This window comes from Centroberyx gerrardi, chromosome 4 (assembly GCF_048128805.1).
Source record: "Centroberyx gerrardi isolate f3 chromosome 4, fCenGer3.hap1.cur.20231027, whole genome shotgun sequence".
In the NCBI taxonomy this organism is placed as follows: Eukaryota; Metazoa; Chordata; class Actinopteri; order Beryciformes; family Berycidae; genus Centroberyx; species Centroberyx gerrardi.
Window position 1 is genome coordinate 22,718,127 of NC_136000.1, and position 15,298 is coordinate 22,733,424.

Below are 15,298 nucleotides of genomic sequence, written 5' to 3' on the forward strand. Positions count from 1 at the left end.
ATTCCGGACTAGAATTTGACAACAAGCTTTAGAAAAGAGGTGAAAACAGCAACACAGCTGGTCCACATATGTGGATTTTGGTTTAGCACACATTAGTTTCAGAATTGGTTATAAGGTCTGATAGCTTATAAACGTATCGCTTATTGCAGGTTTAATTTGACAGAGATCACTCACCATATTGCTATGAATACTACTGCTCAGCACTCTCAAAGACACAGAGAAACGGTTACTAGCTTAATTTCCTCACAGCCAAATAGTCTATTTAGACAAGCTATTCATTGCAGCATGGAATCAAAGTCTTTGAAATCTCCTGAGATAAAAAGCAGAAATAAGCACAGACATATTTACTCTTTCACACATCAAGGAGAAAAGATGCATATAAAATTGACGAGCGTAACTAAATTTATCCTGATCTGTATTTCTATCAGGGACAAATCAGCTAAAGCAGAATTGAAAAAGAGACACAGACAGACAGAGTGAGTTCACACAGAAAGCTCTCTTTGTGGAGACTTCCTCCCCTGTGAGTGGGGAAAATGAAGCATTAGAGTGTGTGCTGGCACGGCAGAGGAGAGATGAAAGAGCGTCTGACTCCAGTCAGTGAGATCTCCTCCTCCTGTGTTTGATCCTGTCTTCCGGTCTGCTGGCTGCCCTAGAACAAGCATAGAGAGCCGAGGCCTTGGTCGAGGCATTAGCATGGAGGGGAGGACGGAATGGGTTTAACAAGACCATGTTGTGTGTCGAATATGCACATATAAACATATCCACACACACACACACACACACACACGCACACACACACACACACACACACACACAGGCAGTCCTGCGTCATCAAATTATAAAACCACATTGGTTTTCTTTTTTCCCCCAATGAAATACACAGTAAATCAACTGTAAATCATTTCCAAATAAATATACTACTACTTCAAGCATCAAATATGAAATTTAACGACCATTCAGTCATCTGCACATTAAATCAAAGGACAATGAGAGACAATGAGAATCCCTAGTCTGAAAACACTATCAGGAAATAGACTGATGTTCCATCTTAAACCTCGCTTCTTGCACACATTAAAAAAAAAACACGTGTGTGCATGTGTGTAGCCACATACACCTCTGTCTCTCTAACCCATTTCACCTCCACTGGCCTGTAGTATAGCAGGGTGAATATGAGAGCAGGGAAGCACAGCAGAGAAGAGGTTATTACAGTGCAGCTGCAGTGGTAATGTGCTGTATTTATGATGGGCTCTGGAACATTACTAGCTATCTGCACTCAGAAGCTTATCAGCAGTGGCGCCTGGACTAATGACACATGGACAACAGCCACAAAACTGTCACAGACAATTATATGTGGAAAGGAGTGAGAGCATTATGAGGAACTAGGTAATTTCTGCTCCAGATGAATCTGGGTACTTATCCAGGGTGCTTAGCTTCTTATAGAGTTACAGTACATCAGCAGAAGTCTCATCATTCAGGACGTGACAATACATTTTTGAATGTGGTTTTAAATATTTGCGCTACTTGAGGTGAGCAGTGACACAACATTAAATATGAGTATGTCTCATATTTTCTAATAGAAAAATATATTCAACTACTGTTTTGCCCAGATCTGCCATCCTACATCCTAACTGGATGAGATGTAGGTCAGACCAAACCACAGTGCCACACACTCACATGTCTGGCGATGAACTGGTCCACCTCTTCCTGCACTTTACGCTGACATTCAGGGTGGATGGCCATGAGGTAGCAGGTGAAGGCCAACGTGTTGCTGCTGGTGTCATAGCCTGCCAGGAGGAAGAGAAAAGCCTGGCCCACAATCTCATCCTCCATCAGCATCGTCTTCTGTGGACGTTTGGTGGGTGACACCCGTGGGTGATTATAGCCATTGTCCTTCTCCGAGGCCGGCTGGGGTGCCTGTTGGTGTGTGTGATCTAGCTCATCAGCATGGTTCACCATGTCAAAGTGTTCCACAGAGACAAACTCCTGGCTGCTCCGCGCGTCCAACATCAGCTGGAGGAAGTCTTGACGCCTCTACTCGACACACAAAAAAAAAATATATATCAGAAAATAAATCACCTACAGACAGAAGGGAAGAACCACTTTTTACAAACTTCGACAGATGCTGTATTACATTTGAATTTGTCATGCTCATATTGACCACATAAAGGTACAAATTGAAATGTATTATTGATGATTATTATTGAAACTATTATTCAAAATTCTAATTCCCTTTTGTCAATTCAGACTCAGAATTCAGTTGTCTCATAACTTGACTTTCTGTTTTTGATACAAAGGAATTAAAAGTGACAGGCACTCTTAGGTGCTATAGTGAAATATCGAACGGTCGCTTCCAGCCACTATAGATGATTTTAGCCCTTCCCATAATGCTTTGCTTTGCCAGTTGTTGCGGTCAATACACTGCCAGCTGACTGCCGTTCAGTCGTACTGAAGAGAATGTAATACTGTTGCTGTAACTTAATAAAATGCCTATAAACAACTAAAACAGCGTTAATGTCACTTTCAGCGGTCATTTCCAAGTCGTCAGTGGAACACCAAGTACTGTTCATGAAGAAGATCAACCGGGACATGCTTATTTCAGATTACTTGGTTGGGGACAATATCCTGGTTGGTCCATTCCAACCAGGAATATACAACCCTATGGGGCCTCACTCTGTAAATTGCGAAAGGGCCCCTCATTTTTCTTCAGCGCTCTGAGACAAACAACTCTGCCAAGGATGGCATCGTCAGATTCAGCAAATGCAAAGTACTGCCGACCTGCCCGGCCTGATCACCGTGGTGGACCCGCACGAGACTTGCTTCGAGTGACCCAGTCCCGACCTCACCGCTACGGCATCAGCGATCCACCAGACTACAGGCCATCAAGGCCATCGAGAATATCGGGATAGTGCTGCCGCCCCCAGAATCCTCGCTCATTGAAAGAAAGAAACCTCAGGGACCCAGGCTTGGTGAATCGAATGGCGGCTGTATTCGAGACGACAGCTCCTCCGTGAGAGACAGAGAGATGTCTGCCTTGAGGGACATTCTAAAAGGCTTAATGTGAAAATGGGTTAACGAAGCTAAAAAATGATGAAAGGACGGGACAGGGCGCTATGACTGGGTTATTCACTCCAGTCTCAGTGTGTGCTGCCCTCACCGATTCACCGATGCGAGAGAGTCGATCATGGCTTCTCAGGAAGGCATGGAAGCCCTCTCCAGGGAGATACAGGAACTGCTCCAGAAGGAGGCCGTTTCTGTGATTTCCCAGGAAGACAGGGAGAGAGGTCTCTCTTCCAGTTATTTTGTTGTTCCGTAGAAAACTGGAGATATGAGACCTATTCTAGATCTCTGCTCGCTCAACACATGCATCGCTCTGAGACCATTCCGCATGCTTACAGTAAAAAAAAAAAAAAAAGATTCTGGAATCGATACAGCCAGTTTTGCCTTTCAGGGAGTACAACAGACTACCGTTCAGCTACTCTCTGGCTCCCTGCAACTTTTCAAAGTGTGTGGACACTCGAAGCTTTGCTCCGACAGGGAATACGGGTCTTCTTCTACCTGGACGACCTGATTCTCACGGCCCTTTCTAAAGAATGGGCTATGGTCCACACTGTACAATTGGTGCAGCACCTAACCAATTTAGGTTTCGCACCCGTTCCATACCAACAGGCAGTTTATCTGGGAATGCAGCTCGACTCCGCCACACTGCGAGCGCGTCTGTCGGAACCCAGACAGGCGGCTGTAGTGAAGGCAGTTCGGCGGGTGAGACAGAGCAGAACGGTGATGGCTTTAACTGTCATGCGTCTCCTGGGTCTCATGACAGCAGCCCACCTGCTGGTTCCGCTGGGGCCGCTAGGTATGAGACGCCGACAGAGATGATTTGTCAGCCTGCGTTTGGACCCTCAACGTCACATTCCCCCAATAGCCACGGAGGACCTGGTGTATTGGGGAAACCCCCGCATACTGGTGACAGGAACACCGTTGGGGAGAGTAACCTCCCACATGTTGTGTTCACGGACACCTCCCTGACGGGATGGGGGGTACCTGCCTGGGGCAGGCAGTAGGTGGTGTGCAGCCCTCAGGGAAAAACCGTCACATCAATCTACTGGAACTGACCGCAGTCATGATGGTCCTCCAGTACTTCACACCTCTGTTACAGGGGAAAGATGTGCTAGTGAGGACAGATAACCGGTTGACGGTGGCATCAACAGACAGGGCGGCATTCGATCCGCACCTTTGTTGAGGGCAGCGGAGTACCTGCCCCGTCGGTCCACCCAAGTTGTCTGATGATACATGAGGACCTGAGTGGTGCCACACTCAGACAGAATGAGTCCTTCGCACCTAAGAACATGAATAGTTCTTTCCGGTCGGGGACGATTCAGCTGGATGCTTTCTATCCCCCTTTCTAACCCTGTTATGCGGAACGCACAGCCACCGGGAGGCGCACCCCAGCATCTGTTTGTGTGCTATGCAGACAGAGTGGCTGGCAAGCCCCTGTTAAAGCAGAGGCTTGCCCACCGGTTTTGTGATGGAATATCACAGGCTTATGGGTTAGCGGGTAGAGACCCTCCTTCAGCCATCCATGCGCACTCTACACGTAGCGTAACCATGTCTACGGCACTGTTTAGTGGAACAGGTGTGGAGGAGATCTGCACAGCGGCGGCATGGTCAACACCCTGTCCATTCATCAGATTTTATCTGTTGGATGTGTCTGGGTCTTTCTCAGACTCGGTGCTCAGTACTGGAACGCGAGTGGATGCAGAATGAGGGGCCGCTCGCCATTTATAGAGCCAGGCCATAGGGTTGTATAGGCTCATCCTGGTTGGCTGAGCACGTGCATGCAAATTTCAGTGCGCTGAGGCAACTAGATGAGTGGTTAAAGGTCCTATATCGTGTAAAACAGGATTCCCCTTGCCTCTTTGATTATAAAGGAGTTGAATGTGCCATCTAAATGTAGCCAGGTAGTCTGAGCAGTCATTATAAAAAACAAAAGTCATCAGACAGGTATGACAATATTAGAATAACTACTCCCCTCAGTTATTATGTTCCATTTGCGCTCCCTAGTGGCATAATTGAGAGAGGGAAGTGAGCATGCGTCGACAAGTTTTTTTCTGTTTTTTCTTGTCGCTGAGATAGACACGAGCACAAGAGTAGTGCCAGCAGGTAGCTCTTGTGCAGAAAGTTGAAATGGTCTAACCACTTCGATTAAAGTAGAAAACTAGCAACGATAAATGAGGAGAGATTCTTGAAAGCTGAAAAAGAAGTAACAGCCACGGAGCTGCCGACCCGTCCAAACGGCGTTTGTATCGAACATTCTGGTGAGTTAGCTGCTAGTTAAAAAAGAGAATTAGCACTCTGGTTGTTGCTAACCTTGATGATTATTGCTTGGTTATATGTTAAAAAAATAAAAAAAAAATAAAAAACTGTCGGGATGAGTTAATAACCTGATGAAGCTATCAATGGTATGGTTTCACTTGAATCTGTTGAATACTATTCATTTAGAAAAAATGTTAAGTTAGTGGTTGGTTAATTCAGCTACAGGCAGAAACAATCAATGTTTTATATATTTTCTGTCCTTTTGTTGTGACTGTTAGGTTCTCGGTAAGCTAGTCCATTAAGCTGGACAGATAAGATTCAGTTCTAAGCTAAAATGTGTAAGTGAAATGTTGTTAAAAGGTATAGTTATTGAGATATGTGTAAGGATATTGTATATTGGTGTCCTGAGAAGAAACACAAGTGAACTGTTGATATGGACAACTGAGTGATTACTCTGCACGTTTGGTGCAGGCTGGTTTTTGTTGAGACTATACTACAGACAGAACTGTGCTGCTCGAGCCGCTGTCATCCCACTGCCTCCTGGTCTCCATCTCCATCATCACCATCTTCTCACCGCTCACTGGATCTTCGCAGCCATCATCATCTTCAATCCTCATCTCCACTACTCATCAGATTCAACCTTCTTCATCTTCTCCATCCTCTTGGGAGCCAGGATGGACAGTTTTCCTTGCTAAGGGTGGTGGTAGGAACTTGATTGCATTCAGAAAAACTCATGAAACAGGGTTGAACAAACATAAAGACTGATTTCATATTCCCTTGGTTATTTCTATGAAAGGTATAGACTGTTTCATTTCGAGATCTCGTTTTATTTTTTTCGTTGTTCTTGTTGGGCCTCAACATTTAAAAATTGTGGTTGAAGTGCACTGGGTTTGAACCTAAATTGCCTAGCTAAAATTGGTTGCCATAGTGAATAATTTAGTTAGCCATATTAGGTTCTCTGTGCAAATTGATTATAAATTAGTCAATACTAGGAATTTTGTATCATTTCAAGTTGTAATGAGTCCCAGTTGCGGGTGCAATTTTGTTTCATGCCCAAGATGTGTACGAGTTCAAAAATTCCTGTAGCAAAATGGGAAGTGTAGCACTGTAAATTAAAGAACATATGCAAGGTTACTGTTCTAACTGAAAGGAAATAAGACAGGAAAAAGAAACAATAATACACTACAGTTAAACATAAAGGTATTCGGTTGTTGGTGTGAGTTATTAAGGGAAGGATTAAGTAATGTCATTGTGTACTTCATCATACGCCCGTCTCCTCTTAGAACCTAGACCTTTAGATTTACCTGCAAACTTGGCGACACACGCGCCAAGTTGGTTACATAAACATCGTGAAAGTATAACGCACGGTAGCCAACTAAATCCACACAATCCATATTAGAAAACCGAGCCTCTGAACGAGCCATTTGGACTTCCGTAACTTTGTGCCGTCGCAAAGTTTCGCTCGTTATCATTTGTGGAAGAAATAATAGTTTAACAAAGTGTTTTTTTCAAAGCGGTTGAGCGGTTGTCATTGTTTATTACCAGAGAGTTTTCCCTGCCTCTCGCTGTCTGCAGCTGCTGGCTCTGTGGTGTCTTGAAACGGTTAGCCAATCAGAACAGAGGGGTTGTTAATATTAATGAGCCTTAAAGACACAGCAACAGAAGCAACCTGTTCTTGGCAAGGCTCAAAGAGATGCTGGAAAATGAACATGTAAAAATGGATTGAGAGTGTTTTTGGTACATGACACCACACAAACAGCTTTGAATGGACCTCAAGTCATAAAATAAAACACTGGAAAGTGTAGAATATGGGACCTTTAAGCCAATAAAGCCCAATTAGAGGGCTCCACCTGTGATCATAGAACTAGAGTTACAATGCGTGAGGTATCGTTACTTTCCCTTATTGTAGTTAGACTCAATTGCATGTATCTTTGAATATTTTGATTGTTATCGTAATTCAGCTACATATATTCATTGATATTGTCATGAAATGTCATTAAAGCCCCTATGTGTAGGATTTGAAAATTGTTGATTTTAGCGTCTCCTAGTGGTAGTGCCAAAAAAAGACACTGTCACAAACATCTTTGCAACCTCTTAGCGGCGTTTGTGATACCCCGCTTCATACAGACACAATATGTAAACCAAATACTGCTGCAGATAACTGTAGCTCAAGCATTAGTTCCTATATTATCCCTAATGACAGCATTGTAGCCTACTATGAAGTAGTTTGCTATTGAGAATTCAGGTTAACAGATGTTTGGGGGATCGCTGTCGTTGTGAACATAGCCTATCCAACATTTACTATTCTGATGCTACGAGCTGCAGCTAATGGAAAATGCTACCGCTAACAAATCAGACTAAACACAAATCAAGTAACGTAATCGGAGTATGGAGTTGTATTAAATGTGGCGATTACGGCCGATCAAGCTGGCAGAAGGCAGGACACATGGCAAATGGGGACTAAACGAGACGATTACAACCTCTACACACACTGGACAGAAGGAATCCCATGGTCTGCTGACAAACGTAAGTGGCTATGATAGCTTCTTTCCCTTCTGTATCCCCACTCTCGGCAGCCGGCTATGTACCGACAAGTGAAGCTAATTTGCTAGGCTAGGTTACATAGTACATAGTAGTTACATAGTAGTTGTACAGGTAGCTGACTACACAAATAAACTAACGTTATGCCATTACACATATAAACTACACGGGTCCTGAAAAATAGTTAAAAGCTTCGGTAACACAATTTGAGACCCTCTTCAGCTCCCGTCTAGCTCTCCGGCGAGTGAACGCCCGGCCACGGTTAACTCTGGTCGGTCTGACACCGTGCTTTGTCACACTCCTTCGTAGCTCTTCTAGCCCCTTATAGAACCAGTGCTGGCCGCCGATGGGTCCGTCGGGCTTCCGGGGTTTGGTGACCGTCTATTTTCTTCCTGGTTTGGTTTGACTTTCTGCCATAAGTCAGTACGGCACTTCGCGCCAGTTCGTACCCGTGGACAATGAACAGACTGAAAGCAACACATAGCCTAAACCAATTTTCTCCGCGATGGTCTCATTTTTCTACTGACAAACTTTTATGATATCAAAATTAATTGGAGGATGATATAATCAGCTACAAATTCTACACATAGGGGCTTTAAATATTTATGGTTATTTATTTGCAGGTGTTTTTGTGTGATTTCCTGAAGTAACCCTTTGTGAAGCATGGGGCACTTTTAAACAGCGAGGGAGGTGCCAAGCTAGTTTTAAAAAAAAATGAAAAGCTACTGAATGGCCTAGGAGGAGCTTCACTCCGGACCAGAATTTGACAAAAAGCTTTAGAAAAGAGGTGAAAACAGCAACACAGCTGGACCGTATGTGTGTGGATATTGGTTTATATAATTATGTCTCAATTAAATCTCCACATAGCACAGGTTAGTTTCAGGATTGGTTATAAGGTCTGATATTGCTTATTGCAGGTTTAAGTAATCTCTCCGAGACAAATATGTGGGGACTTTGGAAAAGTAAATGAGCAACGATTCAATCCAACAATGTCGGAGAGTCCTTACAAATGTAATTCATTCATTTAAAAAATTATAAAAAAAATAAATAAATTAAAGTCTATATATTTTTTTAATTCAACGGTATGAGCATGACAGACTCAAATGTAATAGAATGAACAGCCATTTGAAGGTTTTGTGTTACAAAATGCCAAATCAGTTTTACTAAACAGTATCTGAAAACAATAGTCTGTACTGATTGTTGCAGTACTAGTGGGGGGATAGATGCAGGATAGATGTATGATAGGGGAGTCTATGTTGGCTACCTTTCTAAAAGCATTTGCCACACCTTTTTAAGTTGCACTTAAGTGTTATATGTGATTGTTTCTGATATTGCTGTGAGTTCACTGGCAGGTACATTGGTCAGTTTGATTCAGCAAAGCATGACTGATTGTTGTAATGTCAGTAATGTCAGTAGCACCTGTTCAGGAGGCTGCTCATCTCTCTGTTTGATAATCTTCTTAATGCTGCTGATGAAAAAATTGTCTTGTTGTCTTTTGTTGGGGATGAAAGTTGCCAGAGGAGCCAAGATGGAAGGAAGAGCAACTGGAGATACAAACCAACTTTCTGTTAGTGCCTCACCTAAACCCAACATGCCAAGACAGTCCTCATGTCTGAACTGTATGACACAGTAGATTCTGTGTGCAATGGAATCACTATTTTACAATCATCAAATGTACATTTTTGTGACATTAACTAGAAAGATATTTCAGTTTTTACTGTGTGCTTCCTTTTTTCATTTATAATTCAAGGAATTACTCTGGTGTATTTCTGTGATATACTCACTCTCCACTTCTTCTCCACTATAAAATACTGTACAATATGTAGATCATCTGTGTATCGTCTATAATATTTGTATTGATTACAGCATTCATATATAAATATGGATCATATAAATACAAATAGATAGAACTGACTGAATAAGAGCATGATGGGCTTTGAGAAATTAAAGGACAAGAACGTCTTGGCATGGTGGACGAATGGGTGATTGGGATTCTTCTGAGAGTCCAACTGGGTCCCAAATGCCACACTGGCAGTAAGATCCATGGTGAAGCAACTAAAACATCTGTAAACCACACACACACACACACACACACACACACACACACACACACACACACACAACACACACAACACACACACACACACACAGCCAATCAATACAGCAAGCCAGGTAGTCCAGAACACAGTATAATGCCACATAGCCATAAACATCTTGTCTTCGTCTATGTGACAACCATACATGCAGAAGAGACCCAGTGAGTCAATACAGCATATACTGCTGTAGCTGCAAGAGTGCAACACATACATTTGATGCTATATAACCATTTATTAAACTAAATGTATTACACATAGAATTCTACCATGTAGAAAAGAGGATAGTGTACAGTCTATGGTAATCTGATATTTGATTGAATCAAAGAAAAACACTGTATGAGGAAAGTATGTGCAATTACCTGTGGATGTCAAAGGCCTCTCCTGACTCTGCATATGCATTCAAGTTGTTCATCAGGCTATCAATGGCTGTGTTGATGAGGGGAACCATCTATACACAGACAGAAAGACAGAGACACTTGCCATGATTGCTGGGACTTCCTGGGAATGGATTACACTTTTTCTTTTTTCAAAGACAACAATGTTTCAATGGAGAAAATGTGTTGAAATATGTCTCTCTTACAATAAGAGAAAATGTTATTTGGCGTGGACTAGTGTAACTTTGGGCTAATCTCTCTCATAAATCAATCCTTAGCGCACTATGATGACGACTTGAGAACTTGCTCTGAGAGAACACTTTTCTGTCTCTTTCCTCCCATGATAAGATAGAATGAGGCAGCGGAGATCACCGAATGATACAGTAGGTGATAAATTTGCATTTATATTGAGTTTAGAACAACTCCATGTTGGAAAAAGGAGACATGACAGAATGTGTGTTTGAGCAGTCAGGATCAGCTCGTCTCCTCACCTCCAGCCCCCGTATGAGGCATAGCTGAGGGGTGCAGGACACAAACACACCATAAGACTAAAGCAGCCAAATCAATTAAAATCCCATTAAAGTCAACACCATTACTGAGGTCATTACCAAGGGGGAAAGACGCCTGATGATGATGGATCAAACAAGATCTAATTAATTCATTTATTCATTAACGGGGAGCTCTCATGCAAGCATGGTAAATGCAACGTAATGAAACTCGATGGAGAGAGTCAGGCAGACATCAAGTGGAGCATGTGTGCAGAAACATCAAAACTTGATATAGACAGAAAATATGAATATGAAGCATGAATACAACATCAAAGGCAACTCATTGCCAGCGCAGAGCATTGGCTGCTTTTCAAAGGAGACCAAAACACATGGACATTTTTGGCCTTGCAGAGGACAGCTGCTTTAGCTTTCAGCTGGTTTAGTCGCACACACACTGTAGGTGTCAGTGTGGTTCTAGGGATAGGGAAGGAACAAGAGAGAGAGAGAAGGAATAGGAGTGAAAATAAGAGAGCAAATAAGAGAGAGGAAGAAAGGCAAAAAGAAAGGGGGGAGGAATTGTGGCTCCACAGTCTGTTTCCCTGCTCCGTCTCCCACCAGTGGAGCTGTGATTAGGGAGCAGCAGACATTAGCGTTGGGTATCGATCCCTTCTCAGACGTCTTGGGGACCAGAGGCCAAGGAAATGACAGAAACATGTTATGGAGCTGCCTCAGCCTCAGACCTGCACTGGCGGTGAGCACTGGAGATGCGCAGGGGTGGGGTGGGGTGGGGTGGGGGGTATGGAAGGAGGAGGGCCAGATATCAGAGCAGCCATTCAGCTCTAACCTGGAATGTAGCTCCCTGCGTATGTGTGTGTTTGTGTGTGTGTGTTTTTGAAACGGAGGCTAAAACTGGACGACATTTACACATCCCGCCCCTATCTCCCCTCGCCATCTCTCACTATCTCCCCTTCTCCTCTGCTTTGGCACGCCACACCGCCCAGCAATCAATACATGTTGGATCAAATGAGAGATGAGATCTTTACACTGTGGGCGAGACAGGATAGCGTGTTTAGTTCCGCAGTACAGGGCTGTAATTGAGGCACAGTCACATCCACTTTCATTGCCATGAGTGAGATCTAAAACAATAAGATTACTTGAGGGGGTTCGAGTTGGAGAGAAAGAGGGATGTCTGGGCTGGGTATGGATTTAAGGCTGGGTTGAGGGCGGAGGCCCAGTCAGTGGCTGAGGCAGACAGAAGGGGGTTAGATGAAGAAGCACAGGCCAGCTGATTGGCTGTGACAGGAGCAGTGGTGTCCTCCTCCTCTACAGCACCGAGTGTCTCAAATGAAAATCTATATGGCGTGACGCTGGCAACAGAACGCCAGAGGCTAGGAGAGAGACCACTGGTCAGTCAAACACCGCTGGACCAGCGCCCACACACACACACACACGTACACACACACACACGTACACACACACTCATACACACACACTCTTATATTGGCACATATGTATGCATATACACACACAGATATCCATGCACCCACCAACACACATGACATGTACTGTACACACACATGCACACACACAGAGACACACACAAACATACACAGGCAGTTATGATACAGCACAGAGAAAGCAGAAAAAATGATGGAAAAAAAACGCAGGCACACACACGCTAACCTGCCCTGAAGAAACCGTTGCGCTGAAACATTGTTGGTCAGTAAATGTCACACGGAAGAGTGTGCAGCTTTTTTCCCAGCTTCACTCTTGGTATGACACATTAGCCAGCATCTTGCTGACTTTGTATTCTTTTCCTCTATTTTACTGACAGACACACACACACAAATCCAGTCAGACACAGACACAAACAAATGCACACACACACACACACACACGTAACATTGCACTTTAGGACATAGCGAGAAGAAATTCTGGTTCTCAGTTGTGATTGACTGGGTTACGTTCAAAGTCGTAAAATGATAAAAGCACACCTTGGTATTGAAGCTTGGAGTCATCTTTCATCATCTCCTTATAAAAATAGTTCATTTTTTTGAGGACACCGTCATTTATGTTTTTCAAATAGTGCCTGATGATTTTCAGGTAGCAAAACGTACAGATATATAGCATTTTGGAATGAAACCCTATACCATAGCTAGAACTATATTGCTGGTATATTTGTCACGGGGGGGGGGGGGGGGGGGGGGGGGGCAAGGAGCAGAACTTGCAAAGCTAATATGTGTGCTACTGTAAGCCTTGATGACCAAAGTCTATCTGGCCTATAGTGTGGCTCCAGATAGTCCTGACCACTGGCCCCTGCCTCTGCCTCCACAAACACAGCAAACACAGCCAGCAGTAAACAGAAACAGCCTCAGCTGCTGGGCAATGGGATAACTTCTGTAAGAGTCAAACGTATTGTCCGTAATTGTTTGTTTGGCAGGGATTGTAAAGTCCTTTATTTGCTCATTAAAGATGCATTTCATAACCAGATCACTGCCACTGAAATCAGTCTCCCATGCTAAATCTTGGATCAGTGTTCTGTGTGTGTGTATATGTTTGTCCGCACGTGTGTGTGCACGTACATGTGTGTGTATGTGTGTGTGTGTGCGTGTGTGTGTTGTGTGCATGTGCGTATGAGGCAGCTGCTGAAGCTCAGAGTATGATGTCACACACCAAGTTGTAATTAGTGGTCTCATTAATATACTGGACAGTGTGTGAGGCGAACAAAGATAACACAGCCCAATTCACAACAGCATTATAACCACACACACACACACACACACATACACACATACACATCACTGACCCCTCAAATCAGACCCACACCATAAAAACATGTTTATGAATCCTATGAATGCAAACCCCAAAATCTGTAAATAGTGATTAACTCAGGGCATGAATCACAGGTATAGTTCTCAACCAAAACCCTCCTACCCCGGAGATTTTAAAAAAAAACCACATACACACACACATACACACACGGCTATGTGGAGAATAGAGGAGCCTTTGGATGGTACGCGATAAACAGAGAACAAGTGCACTCTGTCCATGAACCACTGGCATCCGATTAACGCCTCACATGACACGAGGAAGCAGTGGAGCAGAAAGCTAAACATCGGGTCAGTGTCCTCAAAGGATGAGAGAGGGACGAGAGAGGAAATGGAAGTAATGGAGGAGAAGAGGTGAGGGGATTGGACGGATGAAGGAGAAGAACGGGAGCGGAGGTGAGACGAATCGAAAAGAAACAAGATGGAGGAGAGAAGGTGGAGGAGAGAGGAACAGAGGAGAAGCAGGGAGAGGTCTAAGGTGAGAGGGAGGAAGGAGAAGAAAGGAGAGGTGGAGGAGGGAGCGAGGGACATCCTGCCTCTGAGGAGTGAAAGAGCAGTTGGTTGTTGAAATGATGGGCTCTGAGTGGTACTAATAATAGGAGGAAAGCTTTGAATAAAATGGTCATCTGAGTCTCCCTCTTTGTTGTACACACACATAATCTCTGTGGCCAGGCTGAGACCAGTGGTGGCTAAGGTTGCTATGGCGACATCCCACCAGAGTGGTAATTACAATTAACATCCCATTTAAATGATCACCTCTCTCTCTCTCTCTCTCTCTCTCTCTCTCTCTCTCTCTCTCTCTCTCTCTCTCTCTCTGGTAATTACAGACTTCTGCACAGTTCACCCAAGCCCTCTAGTTGGCCCTTTCATATTACAGCTAAATAATCCTGTCTGGAAACAATGGAGGCAAAAATAATTATTTACTTCAAAGCTAAACGGCTGTTTGCTGTTTCTTTTTATTAATATGCCGGTGATATGATCAGCATTTGCAAATATCAGAATGCACTGTACAACTGTACAATGAATTGGTCAGAAAATCAACTTCCCTATTCATGCCAGAAGCAGCGGACTGCTCAAATACCCACAGTACTGTACTATGTTAATATTAACCACAAATGTTGTACATTGAATCTGTGTAATAGATGAGTGGTTATAAGGGTGAGTTACAAGGGTGGATCGGTCTTTGGTGTCACCGCCACTTATCTCTCAATCACAGAAGCAGGGCAGAGAGAGAGAGAAAAAAGACGATAGAGATAGAGTGCCACAAAAGCACATGAAGCACACTGCAAAAGCCCCTCACCGTTACATTACAGGCTAAAATGAAGCCCTGTGTTTGTCACATGGCACTCACACGGTGTCACAGTCTATAGGCTACAGCAGTCCAGGAGAGAGATGGCATGAGAGAGATACAATGACAGTCTGAGAAAAAGAGGAGAGTGTCAAAAGAAAACATTCCTTTGTACTTCATGCACATTGGAATTTATCAGATGCTAATTAAATGTAATGCTTGGACAACTGCTATGGAGACAAGCTATCATTTTCACCACAGTTACAACCTGTAAATCAACTTTGTGGCTCTGTAAGTCCACTGACTCCATTTTATTATTTTACGTCAACAATCTCTCTTTTTGGCTCCAACATTAAGAGAGGGGATGAGA

At 43.6% G+C, this 15,298-nt stretch overlaps 1 protein-coding gene across 1 annotated transcript in view; it reads right to left on the minus strand.

The window, feature by feature from the left end:
* The window catches only part of LOC139912492 (thromboxane-A synthase-like), a 64,032-nt gene that overhangs the window by 17,048 nt on the left and 31,686 nt on the right, over nucleotides 1–15,298 (minus strand). The window contains exons 6-9 of the mRNA XM_071900314.2: nucleotides 10,310–10,398; nucleotides 9,770–9,918; nucleotides 9,274–9,398; nucleotides 1,675–2,031 (exon numbers count right to left, since the gene is read on the minus strand). Of these exons, the coding sequence (XP_071756415.2) occupies nucleotides 1,675–2,031; nucleotides 9,274–9,398; nucleotides 9,770–9,918; nucleotides 10,310–10,398 (720 nt within the window). The remainder of the gene's footprint in view (nucleotides 1–1,674; nucleotides 2,032–9,273; nucleotides 9,399–9,769; nucleotides 9,919–10,309; nucleotides 10,399–15,298) is intronic.